This window comes from Pan troglodytes, chromosome X, assembly GCF_028858775.2.
Source record: "Pan troglodytes isolate AG18354 chromosome X, NHGRI_mPanTro3-v2.0_pri, whole genome shotgun sequence".
Classification (NCBI taxonomy): domain Eukaryota; kingdom Metazoa; phylum Chordata; class Mammalia; order Primates; family Hominidae; genus Pan; species Pan troglodytes.
The window spans coordinates 75,767,492-75,783,288 of record NC_072421.2 but is presented as its reverse complement, the minus strand read 5'-3'; the positions used below and the strand labels follow the sequence as shown (position 1 = coordinate 75,783,288).

The window sequence follows — 15,797 nt, the reverse complement described above, 5'->3', positions numbered from 1 at the left end:
GTGTGTGTGTGTGTGTGTGTGTGTGTGTGTGTGTATAAGAACATAATAAACCTGACGTACCTATCACCTTGCTTCATAATACTTGGCTAATCTTATTTCATATACATTCCTACACCCTCCACTCGCTGCTCTCTACCTGGATTATGCTGAAGCAAGTCCCAGACATCACATCATTTCGTGTGTAAATATTTAAATATGTATCTCTAAAAAATAGACTCTTTTTTAAAAACCATAATACCATTTTCACACCTAAAATAATTCTTCAATATCATCAAATATCCAGGCAGTATTCACATTTTTACAATTGTCTTATAACTGTTTACTAGTTCAACAGTTTTTTGTTTGACTTGGATGCAAATTAGGCCTATGAATTGAAATTGCTTGAGACTGTATCTTGTAAATATAAAGCATTTTTAGAAATTAATAAGACAGAGTACTAGAGAAAGGGACTCGGCTGGGCATGACGGCTCATGCCTGCAATCCCAGAACTTCGGGAGGCCGAGGAGGGCGGATCGCTTGAGTCCAGGAGTTCGACACCAGCCTGGGCAATATGGCAAAACCCTGTCTCTACAAAAAAAAAAAAAAATACAAAAATTAGCTGGGCATGGTGGTGCATGCCTGTGGTCTCAGTTACTCAGGAAGCTGAGGTGGGAAGATCACTTGAGCCTGGGAGGTGGAGGCTGCAGTAAGCAGTGTTCATGCCACTGCAATGCACCATGTGTGACAGAGTAGGATCCTGTCTCAAAAAAAAAAAAATAGAGAAAGGAACTCATGCACTTATGAAATCATAATTGTAGCAAAGAATCCAATAATATACCAACATACACATTATAATATTATCAAATAATAGTCATTTATTTAAATTATCAGGTTTTAGTGTCTGGCACACAGTAATCTAAAAAGCTCTTATTCCTAGAAAAAAAGTCCCACGCAACTTGTTAACCAAAAAAAGGAGTTCATTTTATGGCAGTCATGCTGTTCACTAGTGCAGACCTTTTTTTTTTTAACAACCATTCCACTTTTCTAGGCCAGCTATTGCCGTCATTGCCAGGAAGAAAATTAATTCTACATAGCAAAAATAGAAGCTCTTTCTAGGATTCTGTGGCATTTGATGGCTACCTGACAGGGAATGGGGATCAACAGTCCATAGGTCAAGTCTGAGGTTTGATAAAAAAAGAAAAAATGATTAAATATTAATTTAATAGCTTTAAATAAGTAAACAGGATAGTGGGGGTTGTAAGGGGAAGTGGGGATGGTTAATGGGTACAAATAAAAAGAATGAATAGGACCTAGTATTTGATGGCACAACAGTGTGACTATAGTCAATCATAATTTAATTGTACATTTAAAAGTAACAGAATATAATTGAATTGTTTATAACACAAAGGATAAATGCTTGAAGAGATGGATACCCCATTTTCCATGATGTGATTATTATGCATTGCATGTTTGTATCAAAACATCTCATGTAACCTATAAATATATATACCTATTATATACTCACAAAAATTAAAAATTAAAAAAGTAGATAAACGTATACACAGTGAAAAAAAGAAAAAATACCTAATATAATCTAATTTTTCTATATAAAGTGCTTACATTTTGGGCTTTGTTGGTATCAAACAATTCAGGTGATCAGTTAATGGGAAAGTGTCAGTAATATGGGAAAGGTATAGAGAAAGTAGGAAAAAATCTTTTTGCTTCAGCTGAATGTAATCTATGGGCAAACAGAAATAGAAGGGAAAATTTGATTTTTCAAATGTCAAAAACATAAGTTCAATACTTATGTAAATTGCAGATAATTTAAAAAAACTCTTCAAACTATAATAAGAACTCTTTCTGTTCATTTTTTAAAAATATAATGCAGGGCCAGGTGTGGTGGCCCATGCCTGTAATCCTAGCACTTTGGGAGGCTCAGGTGGGTGGATCACTTGAGGTCAGGAGTTCAAGACCAGCCTGGCCAACATGGTGAAACTCTGTCTCTACTAAAAATACAAAAATTAGCCAGGCATGGTGGCACACACCTGTAGTCCCAGCTACTAGGGAGGCTAAGGCAGGAAAATCGCTTGAACCCAGGAGGTAGACGCTGCAGTGAGCTGAGATGGTCCTACTGCACTCCAGCCTGGGCAACAGAGTGCGATTTGTCTCAAAATATAAATTACATATATATTTATATATTATATTAATATACATTTATATATTTATATATAACATATATTATAAAATATATATAAATATATATGTATGTTGCAGACTAAATTGAGAGAAGACCAATGCTACTTAGTTAAAAACAAAATGAATGTAGTGACTCCAGCTAGGCTAAAGTTATTTCTAACTGGGCTAAGAGGTTGTAAAGGGGATAATATGGAAGTAATTGGAAAAATCAGCTTAACAGACTTAAAAAAAATTGTAACTGGCATAGGCATTGCTTGTCTCATGAAGAAAGCTATTTCTGAATTGCCCCAAAATAGTTGGTTCTTAAATTAAATAGAAACCTTGAATGCTTCTTTTCATTTTCATTTGCTTGGCAACCTCCCTCCTTTTCTTTTTTAATTAATCTAAAAAAGAATAATAGAAGCTTTAGCCTTGAGTGCATTCCAGTTAGAAATAATGGAGGCTAAACTGAAGCAGAAATCATAGAATGCAGACAAGGTAATATTGAACTGAAGATGACTCCGTATACCATACATTTTATTATAATAATGTTCTGCCCTTAATATATGAGGTGAGGTGATTACTACATACATTTTGAGTAATTTTCTCAATGGTGGGGATAAGCTTATACTAGTCCATACTTCTTTATTTAGCTCTGTGACTAACCATATGTATCATTAAGACACCTAGGGCTAGGGCAGCCAAAGTACCAAATCTGTGACTTTGATCTCATGAAACCTCATCACATATCTTTTTTTTTTTTTTTTGAGATGGAGTCTTGCCCTGTTGCACAGGCTGGAGTGCAGTGGCTGGCACGATCTCAGCTCACTGCAACCTCCGCCTTTCAGGTTCAAGAGATTCTCCTGCCTCAGCCTCCCAAGTAGCTGGGACTCCAGGCATGCGCCACTACACCCAGCTAATTTTTGTATTTTTAGTAGAGATGGGGTTTCACCATGTTGGCCCAGCTGGTCTTGAACTCCTGACCTCAGGCGATCCGCCCACCTCGGCCTCCCAAAGTGCTGGGATTACAGGTGTGAGTCACCGTGCCTGGCCATCATCACATATCTTTATGGTTAACAAATCTACTGTGCTATACTGGGAAGTGTATAAATATGAGTGCAAATTAATAAGCTAAAACATCTGAGTGTGACTGAATTTAAAAAACTGTGGTATACATTTTCTAAGATTTTGTAACCTAAAATTAACACTTGTATACAATATTAAGTAACTTGTGAACATTTTTACCACAAGCAAAGAGAACAATATAATTCTAAACAAACTTGTTTTTGGTCTGGTGCTTGGTCTGGGTATAGTAATAATGAAATTCTTAAATATTCTATTTGTCAGTTTTAGGCATAGCTTTAGAAGAAAATTTATGGGCCGTGTGTGGTGGCTCACGCCTGTAATCCTGGCACTTTGGGAGGCCAAGGTGGGTGGATCACCTGATGCCAGGAGTTTGAGATCAGCCTGGCCAACATGGTGAAACCCCATCTCTACTAAAAATACAAAAATTAGCTGGGCGTGGTGGTGCACGCCTGTAGTCCCATCTACTTGGGAGGCTGAGGCAGAAGGATCGCTTGAACCCAGGAGGCAGAGGTTGCAGTGAGGCGAGATCGCGCCACTCCACTCCAGCCTGGGCGACAGAGCAAGACTTGGTCTCAAAAAAAAAAAAATTATGTTCCTTAAAATCCAACACAACCATGATTGATCTATAAAAAATAGTAATCTCGTGTATTTCTTTCTGCTATTTTTTTTAACGAATTTCATAGATATACAAATGTGATCATGAGGTAAACAAGAGAGGAACTTTATCTAAGGCAACAAAACACTAAGGCTTCCAGGACATCGGGGTTGTCCCACACATTACTGAAAATCTTTATGAGGCCTTACCAAGAATCATAAACATAGTTACAAAACATGTAAGAGAACAAAAAAGATGGAGCTCCCAAACTAGCACATAAAATAACAAGCTTCAAGAGTGTCTCACCTTCTTCCCGCCTTAAATTCCGTTCAATGTTTGCTACACAGGAAGCGCAAGTCATGCCAGTGACCTGTATGTAACACTTAGATGAATTCTTTCCTTCCTCCTTGTCTTGAACTGGTGTCATCCCTTTAGTATAAAATTCATTAGTTGAAGTCAAAAGCGGCATTTCCGATGAAGGCTGAGCTATTACTACCAACGGCTCATTCGTGTCTGGTAGAAAGGGAAAGATTCTTTTCATTTGCAGTATTGATCATTCAACTGCATCCTTGCCTCGCATCACAATCCATACCTCCAGGCACTGACAATCTATTCCTTTAAAACGAGCAAGTTCCTACTATCCGTTAGCATTAAGTTATCTCTACACTTTCCTCCGCAGTGACTTCCAATTTCAATACTTCCCATCCCAATTCCCAGGAAAATCTGAGCTACCTGAATAAACAAAACTTTTTTTCTTCTAGCCATTATCTCTACTCCCAATCTGAGAGACAGAGTAGTTTGTTAATGGATAGTTCTTATTTTTATAATGAAATTTTACCATCATGTTGATGATTGGCATACTGGCATCAAAGCAATTCACAGTATATTAAGTGGAACAAAAAGCAATTTGCAAAACAGCATTGCAGTGTGCTGATTTTTTTTTTTTAATTTTAGTGTATGCATAGATGAGAACATGCATAAGAAAGCTGGGGGGGGCGGGGGGTTACATACCAAACTATTAACAGTGGCTACTTCTGGGGAATAGGGTTAAGGCAGGAATAGAATGACAGACAGATGAATAAATTTCCTCTATCTATACTTCTATATTGTTTGAATTTTTAACATACATATATAATATTTTTAAATTTTAATATGTCTGTGGACAGTGGAAGAAGAGGCAAGGAATAAGTCAGCAAAAAGTCTATTTTGCACAATGGAGTATTCAGAGAATCTTTATGGACTGTGGAAGCTCATATCATCCCAGAAGCTCCCCTGAAGTCTCTGAAATTCTGCTATTTTGTTTTAGTTTATCCACTGCAGTATTAGTTACCTCCCAAGAAAGGAGAAATTATTCTAACACATCCCTGCACCTGAAAAAAAAAAGCCAAAGATTTTCTCCTCCCCTGTAGAGAAAAGGAAGAAAAGAGCAAATTTCCACTAGCCTATCTAATTTGTTCATTCTTGTCCTTGGACAAAATACCAGCTCATGTCTATTTAGCTAGCAGACAAAGGAACCCCTGCACAGAAGAGCTGGTTTTCAGGATGTTGAAGATGAGCAAGTTTGGAAGAAACTTTAACAAAAGCCTGACCACTTCCCTACAGAATAATGTAGACTTCTCAAATAAGTATATTAATGCCTCTTAAATCTGAATGCATACACAATCACCTGGGGGAGCTTGTTAAAATGCAGGTTCTGACTCAATACATCTAAGGTAGGGTCTGAGATTCTGCATTTCCACCAAGCACTGAGTTGATGGCAGTGCTGCCAGCCTAGGTCTGAGTATAGCAAAGGACACTTTAAAAAAATAATTTCAACTTTTATTTTAGATTCAGGAGGTATGTGTACAAGTCTGTCACATGAGAACACCACATGACACTGAGGTTTGGGTTTTGGATGATTCCAGCAAAGGACACTTTGAATAGTAAAGTGTTCCTTAATTAGCCTGTCTCTGGTCTTAATTGAATCACTTCAGAAAGATACTGATTCAGATTGTGAGAACATTATTTAGAACACAGACTGTGAAATTTACCAAATAGTACTGCTGTTATGCTTTTTTAAAAACCAAAGAAAAACAAAAAGGAGGCTGAGTAGCCAAAAAAAAAATCGCTTTGGTTTTGAATAAAACCACCATTTTAATCCAACCAGAAGGTTCCTTCATTCTCTCATAATTACTATTGAGACTTAATTATGAGCTTGGACAATGAAAAAAAAGTTTTTTCTGTTCATCACTTTACCTGTTGTTCCAGAGCAATTTTGTTATTTTAGGTACCAGAGGTAACCTGGAATACCATCTGTAATTTTCACACTCTGGAAATACAGTATTATATTAAAATAAGTCATAAGAGGTAGTCCCTTTTAGCTACCTTAGCATGACCTCTAAACAAAGATCCATAAAATTGTATCCTTTAGCTCTGTGAGTGTGGCAAGCAAAAGAGCAAAGCCTTCTTCATCCTCCACAGAGACAGTAAGGGTGTAAAAGGTCACAATGAATTTTAATTTTTTAATTTTAATTTTAATTTTTCTACAGGCTGTAACAACACTACTTAAACTTTTAAATAAATTCAAAGGAAAGTTGATTTTCCTGCACTTGAGGCAACAACTACAAATGATTCCAAATATTTCAAGAAAGAATTTCCAGTCTGATACTCAAAACCGATGTGAAGTTCAGCCTCTGGTGTAGTGTGAAGAATACATAAATAATCTAAAAATGGCTTTAAAATAATCATAAACATCATGTCTGCAGCTTACTCTCAAATAGCTCAGAAAAAAAATGTATGTATGTGTGTGTGTATATACATATATATAAATGTATATCTATCTATTAAGAGAGAATGATAAACGATGTAAAATATTAACTGTGGAACCTGCATGAAATTGGTAAACAGGAATTCTCTACTATTTCTTGCAGTTTTTTTGTAAGCTTGAAATTAGTTAAAAATAAAAAGTCACGGCTGGGCGCGGTGGCTCACGCCTGTAATCCCAGCACTTGGGGAGGCCGAGGCGGGTGGATCACAAGGTCAGGAGATGGAGACCAGCCTGGCCAACATGATGAAACCCCGTCTCTACTAAAAAAATACAAAAATTAGCCGGGCATGGTGGTGTGAGCCTGTTATCCCAGCTACTTGGGAGGCTGAGACAGGAGAATCGCTTGAACCCGGGAGGGGGAGGTTGCAGTGAGCCAAGATTGTGCCACTGCACTCCAGCCTGGGCGACAGAGCAAGACTCCTTCGCAAAACAAACAAACAAAAATAAAAAGTCACAAAAAGGAAGGAATTTAATCAAGTATTTAGATTGCTTTAATTGGTTAGTGATTACTTCATATATCATGCCTTTTTACTTTAAGGAAATGATAATACAGATAGTCAGGATAAAAGGCATCTCCCATTTTTCTCACTACCTCTTTTTTTTTTTTTTTTTTTTTGAGATGGAGTCTCGCTCTTGTCACCCAGCTGCAGTGCGGTGGCGCAATCTTGGCTCACTGCAACCTTCGCCTCCCACGTTCAAGCGTTTCTCCTGCCTCAGCCTTCCGAGTAGCTGGGATTACAGGCGCCCACCACCACGCCCGGCTAATTTTTGTATTTTTAGTAGAGACAGGGTTTCACCATGTTGGCCAGGCTGGTCTCGAACTCCTGACCTCAGGTGATCCACCTGCCTCGGCCTCCCAAAGTCGTGGGATTACAGGCGTAAGCCACTGCGTCTGGCTTCTCACTACCTCTTTTAAGATTTATAGCTCACCTAGGACTAGTATGATACAAAGGCAAAATGTGTCAATCCTTCTGTCTGAGAATGGGTGGCAGAGGTAGGCTGTGAGACCTGGATCAGCACTGACACTTACACTTAAAAAATGGGTAGTTACAATTCTGGTGAAATCTTAAACTCTAATCTCTAGCAGAATCACAGAATGCAGTCACTTCATGTCCCGATAATATGGGTCACTGTAGTTAAGCTCTATCAATTCTTTTACAGTGACATTCACTATGCCAAGGTTTTTTACCTACCCATCATGGCCATTAGTATGTATGTTATAAGCCCTAACAGATGCAGGGCATATAACTGGCTCCTGATAATCATTTGTTGAATAATTGATTCCCGGGGCCCTTAACAATAGTAGGTTGAGGTAAAAGACATTGTTAAAAGTTACTGAGGCCAGGCATGGTGGCTCAAACATGTAATCCCAGCACTTTGGGAGGCCAAGGTGGGTGGACTGCTTGAGCCCAGGAGTTTGAGACCAGCCTAGGCAACAAACTGAGACTCCATCTCTACAAAAAATAGAAAGAAATTAGCCGGGTGTGGTGGTACACGCCTATAGTCCCAGCCACTCAGGAGGCTGAGGTAGGAAGATCGCTTAAGCCCCGGAAATTAAGGCTGCAGTGAGCTGTGATCGTGCCACTGCACTCCGGCCTGGGCAACAGAGCGAGATTGTGTCTCAAAAAAAAAAAAACAAAACAAAACAAGTTACTGAACTTGCTGCAGTCATAGTTCCTAAGGACTAGGTAGATGCTATACATGGTGCCAGAGACTGATCAAGTACTCTTGAATTCCATTTACTAGTTTGATCACCTAAGGTAATTGAAAAGTTGCTTTTACTCTGCTCACATTTGTTATATAAACCTTCATAAAATGCTAGCTTTTTTGGCTGGGCACGGTGGCTCACACCTGTAATCCTAGCATTTTGGAAGGCCGAGGCAGGCAGATCACCTGAGGTCAGGAGTTCAAGACCAGCCTGGCCAACAAGGCGAAACCCTGTCTCTACTAAAAATACAAAAATTAGCCGGGCATGGTGGCATGCGCCTGTAATCCTAGCAACTCAGGAGGCTGATGCAGGAGAATTGCTTGAATCCGGGAGGCAGAGGTTACAGTGAGCCGAGATTGCGCCATTGCACTCCAGCCTGGGCAACAGAGTGCAACTCTGTCTCCAATAATAACAATAATAATAAAATGCTAGCTATTTTAGCTATCCATATCGTGCTAAATCTAAGCACAAAAATGGGCAGTTTCTCCTGTATCTTTGGGTCTTCATTCTGAAGGCTCCCATGTCATATAAAACTATGATCAAATAAATTTATATGGCTTTTCTCCTAAAAAAATGCTAGCTATTTTAAATTATAATATTTAATATTATACAGTCATGAGTCACTTAAACGATGGAAATATGTTCTGAAAAATGCTTTAGGCAATTTCATCATTGTGTGAACATCATAGAGTGTACTTACACAAAACTAGATGCTCTTTATATTTGTATTTATATATATTTTTTCAGATGGAACACCAAATGTCCTAGCACCATTAATGAATATCAATCATTTCTCCTACTTGATCTGCTATGCCAATATCAAATGCCTTATATGAGGTTTCTATATATGCTCCATTATAATCTTACGGGACCACCATCATCTATGTGGTCCATTGTTGATCGAAATGTTGTTATGACTGATATTATTGCCTTCAATCAAATTTCTGGACTTGTTTATGTAAACAAAGTTAATGTGGATTTAATTTAGAATTTAAAGGTCAATGCATCACATTATGTAGATCAGTGTTCTCAAACTTTAATGTGCAAATGGATTACCTGGAGAGCTCATTAAAATTAAAATGTAGAATTTGATTTACTGGGTCTGCAGTGGGCCAGAGTCTGATTTCTAACAAGGTCCTAGGTGCTGCTGGTCTGTGAACCACACTTGCAAAAATGTTGAGTTGCAAAAATATAAACCCAAGTGAATAGAAAAAAATTCTGTTTTTGAATCCAATCTGAAAGTTTATGATGCCCTTGCTTACTGTAATGACAGATACCACATTTGAACATGAAAAATATTTCAGTTTTATACCATATGTGATGTAAGATGATTATAATTGTGTTCCTATATGTAAGAGGCATAGGAATATTATAATGTAAGTAACTTGTTTTGGTGATACTGATATAACTAATTTATGTGGTGCTCATTATTGACAACATAATCCATTATGCATATCAAAGTATTTTAATTTAATAGACGCTCTGAGAAATAATCCAACATTATGAAGTAGTGAAATGTGAATCAATATAATTTCAAACACTGTCATTTTCAAAAATTTAAAAAAATGTAAGTGGGCCAGGTGCAGTGGCTCACGCCTGTAATCCCAGCATTCTGGGAGGCCGAGGCGGGCAGATCACCTGAGGTCAGGAGTTCGAGACCAGCGTGACCAACATGGTGAAACCCTGTCTCTACTAAAAATACAAAAAAATTAGCTGGGCATGGTGGCGCGCACCTGTAATCCCAGCTACTCAGGAGGCTGAGGCAGGAGAATTGCTTGAACCCGGGGCACAGAGGTTGCAGTGAGCCGAGATCATGCCATTGCACTTCAGCCTGGGTGACAGAGCAAGACTCCATCTCAAAAAGAAAAAAAAAATTAAGTGGTGATAGGTAAAATGAAATTTTGCTGAAACCAATTTTAGTCATTTTTATGGCTCCCTGATATAACTGCACTTATTTCCAACTTAAATTTTTCTTCTGGTTTCATAATTATTTCCTTCAGCAATTATGGATTTCCTACACTTTGTTCAGACTTTTGGTACTAGAGTCTCTTTAACATTTTAGTGTTCTGTATGAATTTTCTAATAGAGAACTATGTATCTCTTTTTTAGAGCAAAAGAATCTAAAGGCCAGGCATGGTGGCTCACGCCTGTAATCCCAACACTTTGGGAAGCAAAGGCTGGTGGATCACGAGGTCAGGAGTTCAAGACCAGCCTGACCAAAATGGTGAAACCCCATCTCTACTAAAAATACAAAAATTAGCCAGGCATGGTGTCAGGCGCCTGTAATCCCAGCTACTCAGGAGGCTGAGGCAGGAGAACTGTCTGAACCTGGGAGGCCAAGGTTGCAGTGAGCTGAGATCATGCCACTGCACTCTAGCCTGGGTGACAGAACAAGATTCCGTCTCAAAAAAAAAAAAGAATCTAATTTTTTAGATTAGATTCTAATCTAAAATCTATTTTTTTAAAGACAAGGTCTTGTTCTGTCACCCAGGCTGGAGTACAGTGACACGATCACGGCTCACTGCAGCCTTGACTTCCGGGCTTAAGCAATCCTCCCACCTTAGCCTCCTGAGTAGCTGGGACTACAGGTGTGTGTCACCATGCCCAGCTGATGTTTTGTATTTTTTGTAGGGACGGGGTTTCATCATGTTACCAAGGCTGGTCTCGAACTTCTGGGGTCAAGTGGTCTGCCTGCCTCAGCCTCCAAAAGTGCTAGGATTACAGTTGTGAGCTACCGTACCAGGCCAGATTCTAATTTAAAAATCTCAAAAAATTGAGATTTTCTACATTAGAGTGAGAATTTGAGATGGTAATGTAAAATGGAACAGCTACTTTGAAAAACAGTCTAGCAGTCCCTCAAAAAGTTTAGCTGCCATGTGACCCAGCAATTCCACTCCTAGATATATACCTAGGAGAAATAAAAACATATGTTCATACAAAAATTTGAACTCAAATTGTTCATAGCAGTGTTATACATAATAGGCAAGAGAGTGGAGACAATCCAAATTCCCATCAACTGGTGAATGAAAAAACAAAAATGTGATATATCCATACAATGGAATAATATTCAGCAATAAAAAGGAATGATGTTCTAATACATACTACAACATGGATGGACCTTGAAAACATTATGCTAAATAAAATAATTCAGGCACAAAAGGACAAATGTTGTATGATTCCACTTAAATGATATCCCTAGAATAGTCAAATTCAGAGACAGAAAGTAGAACAGTTGTTATCAGGAGCTTGGGGAGGGGAAGGAGAAATGGGCAATGACTGCTAATGGATATGTGATTTCTTTTGGGAGTGATAAAAAGTTCTAAAATTATATAGTGATGATGGCTGGAAAACTCTGTAAGTATACTAACAACCACTGGGTTGTGTACCTTAAATGGGCAAATTTTATGGTATGTGAACTATGTGTCAATTTTAAAAAGTGAGAATTCTATAATTTCTACCATTTGTCATCAACAGAAAAATTAAGAACTAAAAATTAATAATGGTATGTCTCTAAGTCCTCTCTCACTGACATTAATCTACCATAACAATTTAGACATGTGTTTAGTAAAATTTTTTACTCAGATTTAGTGAGCCTAAAAAGGGAATACTGCTATTTGATATCTTTCATTCTAATCAGGATAGCAAAGATTAATTATATTGTCCAGAAATTGGTTGTAAAACGTTTCAATTGTTATTTCAAGCAAAAAATTTCATTTGGGCATTTTCCAGTTTAATTCAAGGCCAGGTTCAATTCTGGTTCAAAAGAACAATTTCACATAATTAAATTCCATTGAATATACATTTTTTGTTTCAGTTCAAAGGTAAGAGCTGTCAGGAAATACGAAAACTTTGGGACAGCTCTGGAGTCAGTTTAATTTGAATGCCTAAATATAAAATTATAGTTAAAATCCTATTATTTATTTCAACTACTTTTGTTTTTAAAAGAGCACTGGCTTCCCCCATTATATAAATACATAGCTACATACATACATTCTTATTGTAAAAACAACTTATAAAACCAGGAAACACAATGGAAACAAAAATCACATTTATCCTACCACCCAAAGATAATCACTGTTAAAATTTTGGTTCATGTCCTACCAGGAATCTTATTCATATACATAAACAATATATACATGGCGTAAATTCAGATACATTTCTTTATAAAATTTTGATCACATTGCATATATAGCTTTTCAGCTTTTTTTCATTTAACAAAATATCTCAGACACCTTCCTGTGGCATTAATTATCTTTAATACCATAATGTTTTATGACTTCATAGCATTTCATCATGAGTTATTTATTGTTGTACCACGAGTTATTGTTTCCAGTTTTTAAATATCATAAGCAATTATACAAACATCCTTATGCATCTTTGTATATACTGCTGGCTACCTCCATAGGACATATTTGCAAAAGTGGAATTACAGTGCCTATGAATCATTTCTCATTGATAAATGCCAAAAGAAGCAGCAAAATGGAAGTAAAAGAACATTAGGGTAATCAAAGAAAAAATGATAATTACCTGACAAGGTAGCATCAAATCCCATGTCTTCTATTGCTCCTCTCAAGGTTTCTGGAGAGGTTAGTAGAGGATCATACTCAACAGTCCCATTGCTATTTGCAAGGGAGACTCGTATGGATTTTACACCTGGCTTTTTTGATATGACACCCTCAATAGACTGCACACAGGAATTACAAGTCATGCCATCAATGTTTATCACAGTTTCTTGTGTCAGAGGCTGGCTAACTACATTCAAAGGAATCTTCTGAAGAGATGAGCTGGAGGGAGAGTTTGAGGTACTCTCAACTTCACTTGTGATACTAACTCTATATAGCCCCGGTGATACAGCCTCTATTGCTTTTCTCAGGGATTCTGGAGTGACTGAGCTTGCATTATACTTCACAATGGCAGACCTATTCTCTAAAGAAACTACTATGCTGCTTACATATTGGAGTGCAGATAAAGTACTTTCAATATTTGACACACATGATTTACAATGCATGCCATCAATGATGAAAGTGGCTGTTGAATCATTGGTATATGATGGACTCCTTTGCTGTGACCCTTCTGAGGATTTAACTGGTGTGTTCTTTAGACGTTCTACATCAATAGCTCCCAATTTGAGGTACTTGGGCTGCTTTTTGACAAATGCTGGAAAGCCCATAGCTTCAATCTGCTTTTTCATTTCCTCTACTGAGATAAGATGAGGTTGATAAACAATAGTAGCTTCTTGATTGTCCAGGGAGACTAGTTAATAAAAAGAAATATAATTAATTCAGTTATTCCTGGGCTACTTCAGAAAACATTCTGTTTTCTAAATCAATAACCACAAATAATTGTTTCTCTCTCATTCTTGTCATCATATTTTCTTAATTTTTTTTCTTTTCAGAAAATGTTATTGGCATAGACTAGAAACAAGTAAGAGATATGACCACTGTAGCTATGGTCTCCAAGTTTCTCCATGCCTAAGTAAAATATATTAGAGGTAAAGAGTACCCTAGTCATGTTGTGTTAAGAACCCTGAATTCCATGAATTGCCAACCCAGCTGCCTTTTCTTCAGTTCAAGGTTTATGTAACCTTTAATTATAATCATTAACTTTTAATCCTGGGAATATGCTGTACCTCAATGATACAGCAAGCACTCTAGTCTCATGGATTCAAAACACATGCTTAAGAAGAAAGCAAAAAGTTAAAAGATCAAAACAGACACCTAAGCCTTACAAAACAATCAACACCAGACACATTACCTTTAATTCGCTGAACACCTTGCAGTTTCCCAATTTTTCCTTCAATAGTGCTAGTACATGAATGGCAGGTCATCCCTTCCACTTTCATCTTCAGCACGACTTCACCAGCTTGAGCCATACTATGATCTTCACAAGCTCCTGACTTTTTCTCCAGTGTCCCAGTATCTAAACTGAGTTCTGGAACCAGCTCTTTTATCTGATTGGCATTCACTATAGAAGGGATTATTGTCACTGCTACAGTTCTTTTCTGAGGGTAAATTTTAATGTCTGTCACACCCTTGGTCTTGAGCAATGTGCTTTGGATATGGTCCCACGGCAAAGTCAGTGACGCCGTAACAGTCAGAAACAAGGTGTCAGTTAAAACAGGGAGAGGGTCAGGATTATGGATAACAGCATCAAAGCCCATGTCATCAATAGCTTCCTGTAGGGTCTTTGGAGTCTGTAGTTTAGGGTCATAAATAATAGTTGCATTTTTTTCTTCCAGTGATACCTTTTGGAAGGAAATTCCAAAAGTCAGTTTAATTAAATTCTATCACACAGGATTTAAAATAATAATCATCACACCACATTCAAGAAGAGTGAGACAACTCAATCTAATGGAGTTTCCCTATTAGTTTTCATTTTTACTCTTCTTGTTAGAAAGAAACATAAAATGTCTTGTGTACCTACAAGAATGGTAAAGTTATATATGCAGACATACGTGACTGTGGTACCTATCAGGCATTTAAAACATGTATATTGACAAACACACCCAAGAATTTCACAACAGAGTACAAACTACTCTTTCCTTCCATTCCTTTCATAAATTACTCCAACACTTCACACTCTACCAACTGAAAAGGTTATACATGAAACAGGATCAGCTACAGAAAAATAAAAGGTAATATGAAGTTTAATCTTTTAAAATGTTCAATTTCCTAAAAATATGTATAACTATTATATGTCAATTTAAAAAAATAAAAATAATGTTCAATTAGGATAACTTTGTTGGCAAGAAAAGTATAAGCCTGCCGGTTTATGAGTGAAGGCAGTATTCATAGGATTTTATAGCATATACTCCTATATCCCCCTAAGTCACTAGAGCATACTATTAATTTTGTTCAAAATAAGAACATCTTTATTGTTTTGCCCAATTAGATTATAAAACAGTGATTATATTCTTGTAGCTTAGTTACTGCATATAATTTAACTACTGTCATGATTGCATCTCTTTGGCTGACATCTTACAAAGATTCATGATGAAGACACACACACACACACACACAAATACTGGGTTGGGAGTCAGAAGATTTAAGTTCCAGCATCAATTCTCCACTTATTAGCTAACCACACCCATTAGTTCTACCATCTGAAAAATGAGAAAATATGCCCTATTATCTTCCAGGGCTATTATAAGGATCATACGAGTAAATAGGAAAGTTCTTCGTAACAGCAGTGAATTACATAAAATTAAACATTGAGCAACTAATATTTATTGAGCACTTATTATGTGCGTCAGGAACTGGGATTCTCAGGATACAAAGCTGAACATGTCACAGGAACAATAGGACAGAGAATACAGAAAAGGGATACCCATTCATCCCTGGGAATATGGGTCAGAAAAGTATTCTTAGGAGAGATAATACCTGAATGTTAAAGGACAAACAGGAATCAGCAAGGATATATGAGGCAGAGAATTCCAGATGAATGGAAAC

The 15,797-nt window shown here is 37.3% G+C and overlaps 1 protein-coding gene across 12 annotated transcripts in view; it reads right to left on the bottom strand.

Moving 5' to 3' along the window:
• ATP7A (ATPase copper transporting alpha) overlaps nucleotides 1–15,797 on the bottom strand; it is a 137,621-nt gene that overhangs the window by 47,508 nt on the left and 74,316 nt on the right. For 9 of the 12 annotated variants that reach the window (XM_016943572.4, XM_016943571.3, XM_016943569.3 and 6 more), the window contains 3 exons: nucleotides 14,104–14,593; nucleotides 12,877–13,602; nucleotides 4,142–4,348 (listed from right to left, as the gene is read on the bottom strand). In XM_016943572.4, the coding sequence (XP_016799061.1) occupies nucleotides 4,142–4,348; nucleotides 12,877–13,602; nucleotides 14,104–14,593 (1,423 nt within the window). The remainder of the gene's footprint in view (nucleotides 1–4,141; nucleotides 4,349–12,876; nucleotides 13,603–14,103; nucleotides 14,594–15,797) is intronic. The other 3 variants (XM_024353289.3, XM_063804356.1, XM_063804360.1) reach the window with 1 other exon arrangement.